Source organism: Penaeus japonicus, unplaced genomic scaffold (genome assembly GCF_977035675.1).
Source record: "Penaeus japonicus unplaced genomic scaffold, GWHDUDI00000001_assembly GWHDUDI00000009, whole genome shotgun sequence".
Lineage (NCBI taxonomy): Eukaryota > Metazoa > Arthropoda > Malacostraca > Decapoda > Penaeidae > Penaeus > Penaeus japonicus.
In genome coordinates this window covers 28332107-28340945 of record NW_028234411.1, presented here as the reverse complement: position 1 = coordinate 28340945, position 8839 = coordinate 28332107, and the positions used below count along the sequence as shown (strand labels likewise).

Sequence of the window (8839 nt, the reverse complement as noted above, 5' to 3'; positions counted from 1 at the left end):
TATTATAAATTCATTCATTTTCATTCATAACAATTATTATGATTTAGGTACAATATATCATGATTTTTATCATCAGATGAAAAAAAAATGTTATTGTTTTTTTACCTCTTTAGTTTGTTTTAGGTAAAGTAAATCATGCAGTAGTCGAATAAACAAAACAAAAACAAAAAAGGTTTTAAAACAAATGAACTTCATGAAGCGCAACGCAACCTGTCGAAAACACTACCCATACAGTACATACCTTCACACCGAACATGTTTTTTTTTTTCCTTCCTTATGCAACGTAATCAAACAAGCACAACACTTGCATACTATATCCCAAATACGTTAACTGGATGTCGTTTTCGCTGTTGCTGATCCCACAGCGGTTCAGAACGAACGACAGCCGAGGAACACAGCCACCATCAGACCCGAAGCCTTCGCGGAGATGGACCAGGAGAGGCTCTTGAGGGAGGCTGCGGTGGCCGTGGGAGTATTCACGTAAGATCTGTGTTATTGCTTTTTTTTTCTCTCTCTCTTTTCCCTTTTACGCCTTTCTTCTTCTGTTTTGTGTTCTAGTCTCTATCTCTATCTTTCTGTCTTTATTTTTATATGTCTCTTTGTTTACGTCTCTCTCTCTCTCTCTCTCTCTCTCTCTCTCTCTCTCTCTCTCTCTCTCTCTCTCTTTCTCTCTTTCTCTTTCTCTCTCTCTCTTTCTCTCTCTCTCTCTCTCTTTCTCTCTCTCTCTCTCTCTCTCTCTCTCTCTTTCTCTTTCTCTCTCTCTCTCTCTTTCTCATTGTTATGTAATCTTTGTATATCAAATCAAGTTTAGCGAAAATATTAAGTGAGAAAGAGAAAAGGAAAGAAAGAGGGGGAATAGGGCATAGTATAAGAAAACACGATAAATTAAGAAACAATGATTAGGGATCCTGGAAAACGAAATGAGATGACACAGACTGTAACATTAAGAGAGAAGAGTGACGTGGACGCCCCACGCCCACAAGCTCATAACGAGGACACTGTTTCCCCTCAGTAGGCCTCCGCTGCCGCTCCCGGGCCTCGTCTCCGCCGCTATGGGGGGCTCCAGGGGCTTCCTCTCTCCCCCCTCCATCACCACATCCCCCTTCACCACCACGCACGCCCACCACGCCCTCGCCTCCATCACGTCGGCGCCCGCGGCAGGCTAGCAGTAGTGATGAGCGGCGGTCGGCGGGGCGTACACACCTTCCTCGCCTACCTCCCCGACCGCCTCCTATGCTGCGTGGTCTTCCTCCGCCACCTCCTCATGTTTACGCTTCCGGCTAACTCCTCGCTCGTCTGCCAAGGAACAAACGCAACAACCCGGCGCGCAAGTTCAACCACATGTCGAGTGCGACAAGACACAACTCGGCGCCGCGGGAAGTCCTGTTGGAGGGATACGCTTGCGCCCGCTCTCCCGGCAAGGGAAGAGCACTCGATGTCGTCGGTGGGAGTTGTACCTGTGGGCAGCGGGCATGGGGGGAGGGGGAGGATCATTATTCTGAGAGTCATATCTTTGACGTCATTATTCTGAGAGTCATATCTTTGACGTCATTATTCTGAGAGTCATATCTTTGACGTCATTATTCTGAGAGTCATATCTTTGACGTCATTATTCTGAGAGTCATATCTTTGACGTCATTATTCTGAGAGTCATATCTTTGACGTCATTATTCTGAGAGTCATATCTTTGACGTCATTATTCTGAGAGTCATATCTTTGACGTCATTATTCTGAGAGTCATATCTTTGACGTCATTATTCTGAGAGTCATATCTTTGACGTCATTATTCTGAGAGTCATATCTTTGACGTCATTATTCTGAGAGTCATATCTTTGACGTCATTATTCTGAGAGTCATATCTTTGACGTCATTATTCTGAGAGTCATATCTTTGACGTCATTATTCTGAGAGTCATATCTTTGACGTCATTATTCTGAGAGTCATATCTTTGACGTCATTATTCTGAGAGTCATATCTTTGACGTCATTATTCTGAGAGTCATATCTTTGACGTCATTATTCTGAGAGTCATATCTTTGACGTCATTATTCTGAGAGTCATATCTTTGACGTCATTATTCTGAGAGTCATATCTTTGACGTCATTATTCTGAGAGTCATATCTTTGACGTCATTATTCTGAGAGTCATATCTTTGACGTCATTATTCTGAGAGTCATATCTTTGACGTCATTATTCTGAGAGTCATATCTTTGACGTCATTATTCTGAGAGTCATATCTTTGACGTCATTATTCTGAGAGTCATATCTTTGACGTCATTATTCTGAGAGTCATATCTTTGACGTCATTATTCTGAGAGTCATATCTTTGACGTCATTATTCTGAGAGTCATATCTTTGACGTCATTATTCTGAGAGTCATATCTTTGACGTCATTATTCTGAGAGTCATATCTTTGACGTCATTATTCTGAGAGTCATATCTTTGACGTCATTATTCTGAGAGTCATATCTTTGACGTCATTATTCTGAGAGTCATATCTTTGACGTCATTATTCTGAGAGTCATATCTTTGACGTCATTATTCTGAGAGTCATATCTTTGACGTCATTATTCTGAGAGTCATATCTTTGACGTCATTATTCTGAGAGTCATATCTTTGACGTCATTATTCTGAGAGTCATATCTTTGACGTCATTATTCTGAGAGTCATATCTTTGACGTCATTATTCTGAGAGTCATATCTTTGACGTCATTATTCTGAGAGTCATATCTTTGACGTCATTATTCCTAGAGTCATATTTCTGACGTCATTATTCTGAGAGTCATATCTTTGACGTCATTATTCTGAGAGTCATATCTTTGACGTCATTATTCTGAGAGTCATATCTTTGACGTCATTATTCTGAGAGTCATATCTTTGACGTCATTATTCTGAGAGTCATATCTTTGACGTCATTATTCTGAGAGTCATATCTTTGACGTCATTATTCTGAGAGTCATATCTTTGACGTCATTATTCTGAGAGTCATATCTTTGACGTCATTATTCTGAGAGTCATATCTTTGACGTCATTATTCTGAGAGTCATATCTTTGACGTCATTATTCTGAGAGTCATATCTTTGACGTCATTATTCTGAGAGTCATATCTTTGACGTCATTATTCTGAGAGTCATATCTTTGACGTCATTATTCTGAGAGTCATATCTTTGACGTCATTATTCTGAGAGTCATATCTTTGACGTCATTATTCTGAGAGTCATATCTTTGACGTCATTATTCTGAGAGTCATATCTTTGACGTCATTATTCCTAGAGTCATATTTCTGACGTCATTATTCTGAGAGTCATATCTTTGACGTCATTATTCTGAGAGTCATATCTTTGACGTCATTATTCTGAGAGTCATATCTTTGACGTCATTATTCTGAGAGTCATATCTTTGACGTCATTATTCTGAGAGTCATATCTTTGACGTCATCATTCCGAGAGTCATATCTTTGACGTCATTATTCCGAGAGTCATATATTTGACGTCATTATTCTGAGAGTCATATCTTTGACGTCATTATTCTGAGAGTCATATCTTTGACGTCATTATTCTGAGAGTCATATCTTTGACGTCATCATTCCGAGAGTCATATCTTTGACGTCATTATTCCGAGAGTCATATATTTGACGTCATTATTCCGAGAGCCATATTTTTGACGTCATTATTCTGAGAGTCATATCTTTGACGTCATTATTCTGAGAGTCATATCTTTGACGTCATTATTCTGAGAGTCATATCTTTGACGTCATTATTCTGAGAGTCATATCTTTGACGTCATTATTCTGAGAGTCATATCTTTGACGTCATTATTCTGAGAGTCATATCTTTGACGTCATTATTCTGAGAGTCATATCTTTGACGTCATTATTCTGAGAGTCATATCTTTGACGTCATTATTCTGAGAGTCATATCTTTGACGTCATTATTCTGAGAGTCATATCTTTGACGTCATTATTCTGAGAGTCATATCTTTGACGTCATTATTCTGAGAGTCATATCTTTGACGTCATTATTCTGAGAGTCATATCTTTGACGTCATTATTCTGAGAGTCATATCTTTGACGTCATTATTCTGAGAGTCATATCTTTGACGTCATTATTCTGAGAGTCATATCTTTGACGTCATTATTCTGAGAGTCATATCTTTGACGTCATCATTCCGAGAGTCATATCTTTGACGTCATTATTCCGAGAGTCATATATTTGACGTCATTATTCCGAGAGCCATATTTTTGACGTCATTATTCTGAGAGTCATATCTTTGACGTAATCATTCCTGAGAGTCATATCTTTGACGTCATTATTCTGAGAGTCATATCTTTGACGTCATTATTCTGAGAGTCATATCTTTGACGTCATTATTCTGAGAGTCATATCTTTGACGTCATTATTCTGAGAGTCATATCTTTGACGTCATTATTCTGAGAGTCATATCTTTGACGTCATTATTCTGAGAGTCATATCTTTGACGTCATTATTCTGAGAGTCATATCTTTGACGTCATTATTCTGAGAGTCATATCTTTGACGTCATTATTCTGAGAGTCATATCTTTGACGTCATTATTCTGAGAGTCATATCTTTGACGTCATTATTCTGAGAGTCATATCTTTGACGTCATTATTCTGAGAGTCATATCTTTGACGTCATTATTCTGAGAGTCATATCTTTGACGTCATTATTCTGAGAGTCATATCTTTGACGTCATTATTCTGAGAGTCATATCTTTGACGTCATTATTCTGAGAGTCATATCTTTGACGTCATTATTCTGAGAGTCATATCTTTGACGTCATTATTCTGAGAGTCATATCTTTGACGTCATTATTCTGAGAGTCATATCTTTGACGTCATTATTCTGAGAGTCATATCTTTGACGTCATTATTCTGAGAGTCATATCTTTGACGTCATTATTCTGAGAGTCATATCTTTGACGTCATTATTCTGAGAGTCATATCTTTGACGTCATTATTCTGAGAGTCATATCTTTGACGTCATTATTCTGAGAGTCATATCTTTGACGTCATTATTCTGAGAGTCATATCTTTGACGTCATTATTCTGAGAGTCATATCTTTGACGTCATTATTCTGAGAGTCATATCTTTGACGTCATTATTCTGAGAGTCATATCTTTGACGTCATTATTCTGAGAGTCATATCTTTGACGTCATTATTCTGAGAGTCATATCTTTGACGTCATTATTCTGAGAGTCATATCTTTGACGTCATTATTCTGAGAGTCATATCTTTGACGTCATTATTCTGAGAGTCATATCTTTGACGTCATTATTCTGAGAGTCATATCTTTGACGTCATTATTCTGAGAGTCATATCTTTGACGTCATTATTCTGAGAGTCATATCTTTGACGTCATTATTCCTAGAGTCATATCTTTGACGTCATTATTCCTAGAGTCATATTTCTGACGTCATTATTCTGAGAGTCATATCTTTGACGTCATCATTCCGAGAGTCATATCTTTGACGTCATTATTCCGAGAGTCATATATTTGACGTCATTATTCCAAGTCTTATCTTTGACGTCATTATTCCTAGAGTCATATTTCTGACGTCATTATTCTGAGTCTTATTTTAGACGTCATTATTCCGTGTCATATCTTTGACGTCATTATTCTGAGAGTCATATCTTTGGCGTCATTATTCCGAGTCTTATCTTTCACGTCATTATTCCGAGAGCCATATTTTTTACATCATTATTCTGAGAGTCATATCTTTGACGTAATCATTCCTGAATGGAGATATCTGTATGTGATTATTTATTTCCATCTTCCACTTTAACACGGTTGATAGTTGACCCTTATTATACATTTACTACATATCGCATTGATCTATTTTTGACGTCTTAGAATTTTTAAACATTTAATACATGATTTCGGTATTTAACATTGAAGTTTCTCCCTTCCTCCCCCAGGGGTGCGCAGTGTGGACTCGCCCGTGGACGTGACGGGGGGCGGGGCGGGGAGCGAAGACCCCCCAGGCTCCGTGGCCCCCCACCTGCCGCCGCCCGTCTCCTCCTGCTCCTCATCTTCCTCCTCCTCCGGCGCCTCCTACGTGGAACCCGCGCCGCTGTGGGACCCCCTGCAGGAGTCCGTGCAGGAGACCGCCGCCAGACTGCTCTTCATGGCGGTCAAGTGGGCCAAGAACCTGCCCTCCTTCAGCAGTTTGCCCTTTAGAGACCAGGTGAGGGCGGGAGAAGAGAGGGGAGGGGAAGGGGGAAAAGAAAGGGGAAAGGAAAGGGGGAAAAAAAGAGAGAGAGAGAGAGAGAGAGAGAGAGAGAGAGAGAGAGAGAGAGAGAGAGAGAGAGAGAGAGAGAGAGAGAGAGAGAGAGAGAGAGAGAGAGAGAGAGAGAGAGAGAGAGAGAGAGAGAGAGAGAGAGAGAGAGAGAGAGAGAGAGAGAGAGAGAGAGAGAGAGGAGAGAGAGAGAGAGAGAATATAGAAGAGTAATAGATGAATAAACAAATATAAAGCAAACGGTTCCACAAACCAAGATAAAAAAAAAAACATAGAACTAGAAACGAAAGACACGACTAAGCACTCACGCCTACATCCCCCCTCACACTAAAACCAAGGGGGGGGGGGGGAGGTGGGGATCCCCTACGCGACACTTCTTTACCAAAAACATTCCGTTCTTCAGGTCGTCCTTTTGGAGGAAGTATGGTCAGAGCTCTTTGTTCTGAACGCAGTCCAGTGGTCTCTTCCGCTGCCCACATGTCCCCTTCTCTCGCCCTCCGCCCATGCCCACGCCCTTGCCCACGCCCACAAAGCAGCCCAGGCCGCCCACGACATCAGACAGCTCTCTGAAGTAGCGGGAGCTTTCAGGGATTTGGCCGTCGATCCAGCGGAATTTGCTTACCTGAAGGCCATCGTGCTTTTCAGACCGGGTGAGTTACTGTATTTGATTTTCTACTCTCTGTCTATCTGTCTATTTGTTTGTATGTCTGTTTACACATTTCTTGCCTCTTGTTGTTCATTTCACTCTAAATTTTATTCTATCAGTTAGTTTGAAGTGGTTATTTTCTGAAAGGTGTTGCTCCGTTGAGGATTGTAAAGCTGTATATCCCAATGCCATCTTTAAAGAATTACTTCTAGATAACATTCATTTCGTTTTCTGTTTCCTTTTTGCTTCTTCTTTATCATGCCATCCCCTTTATTCTCAGTTGCTTGTTGCCTTTGTAACGATTTTTTAACTCTTGAAAAGGTTATGAATTTTAATATTTCCATTTCCTCGTCCATCTCCATTCGTTTTCTCTTTCATTCTGGGAAATTCCATTTTCTTTGCTTTTCCCATCATCCATTTATTTCATTTCCTATCTTTTCTGTTTACTCTTCTTCTCTTTCATGCTCTCTTATTCTCACTCCTTAGATCCAGAGAAATAACTCTGATATGTATATGAATATCATTATTATTGCTACTACTACTGCTGTAAAAAGATAATGATAGTAATGAGGATAATACTAATGATGTTAAAATGATAATGATAATAATGATGGTAATAAGAATGATGATGATGACAATGATAATAGTTATCATAATAATGATAATCAAAATAATGATGTTGATGCTAATAATAATAATGATAATCAAGATGATGAAGATGCTAATAATAATAATAATAATAATAATAACAATAATAATTATAATGATTATAATAATTATAATAATAATAATAATAGTAATAACATAATTAATGCTGATGATAATAATCATAATAGTAATAACAACCAACAACAACAGCCAGCCAAGCTAAACCGCCTCCCCCTCCCCTCCCCCTCCCCCACCCCGCAGTCCGAGGGCTGAAGGACGCCGCGCAGGTGGAATCCCTCCAGGACCAAGCTCAGGTGATGCTCAGCCAACACGTTCGGGCGCACTACCCCGCCCGCCCTGCTCGCTTCGGCCGCCTGCTGCTCCTGCTGGCCACGCTCAGGTCACCGCCGCCCCCTCGGGTACAGGCGCTCTTCTTCACGGCCACCATCGGGAACACGCCCATGGAGAAGATTCTGTGCGATATGTACAAGAGTTGAGGTGTTTTTTTTTTTTGGCTTTTCGTGGGGTGGGTGGGGAGGGGAGGGGGAGGGGAGGGGGTGAATGTTAGGGGGGGTAGAGGTAGGGGGATGGGGGGATAAAATGGAAGATTATTTTGATATTTTTTTGTTTTTTGTTTTTTTCCTTCTTTTCTCTCTTTTTATTTGTTTGTTTATTTTGTAATACTTGTTAGTTTTTCTTTTATTTGTTCTTATGTGTTTCTCTTACGGTTTCACCTCGTACTGGATGAGTTTTGCTGAGAGAGAGAGAAAGAAAGAGAGAGAGAGAGAGAGAGAGAGAGAGAGAGAGAGAGAGAGAGAGAGAGAGAGAGAGAGAGAGAGAGAGAGAGAGAGAGAGAGAGAGAGAGAGAGAGAGAGAGAGAGAGAGAGAGAGAGAGAGAGGAGAGAGAGAGAGAGAGAGAGAGAGGAGAGAGAGAGAAGAGAGAGAGAGAAGAGAGGAGAGAGAGAGAGAGAGAGGAGAGAGAGAGAGAGAAAAGAGAGAGAGAGAGAGAGAGAGAGAGAGAGAGAGAGAGGAGAGAGGGGGGAGGAGAGAGAGAGAGAGAGAGAGAGAGAGAGAGAGAGAGAGAGAGAGAGAGAGAGAGAGAGAGAGAGAGAGAGAGACGGAAAGTAGACGGATAGAGAGAGAGAGAGAAAGAGAGGGAAAGAGAGAGAGAGAGAGAGAGGGAGAGGGAGAGGGAGAGAGAGAGGGAGAGAGAGAGAGAGAGAGAGAGAGAGAGGGAGAGGGAGAGAGAGAGAGAGAGAGAGAGAGAGAGAGAGAGAGAGAGAGAGA

General features: G+C 40.6%; 1 protein-coding gene across 1 annotated transcript in view; it reads left to right on the top strand.

Moving 5' to 3' along the window:
• The window catches only part of LOC122256769 (photoreceptor-specific nuclear receptor-like), a 12522-nt gene extending 4441 nt beyond the window's left edge, over positions 1-8081 (top strand). Inside the window, 6 exon segments of the mRNA XM_086539895.1 lie at positions 366-480; positions 1016-1301; positions 1303-1385; positions 5919-6207; positions 6662-6908; positions 7814-8081. Of these exon segments, the coding sequence (XP_086396021.1) occupies positions 366-480; positions 1016-1301; positions 1303-1385; positions 5919-6207; positions 6662-6908; positions 7814-8049 (1256 nt within the window). The 3' untranslated portion in view covers positions 8050-8081.
• The last annotated feature ends 758 nt before the right edge of the window (positions 8082-8839 follow it).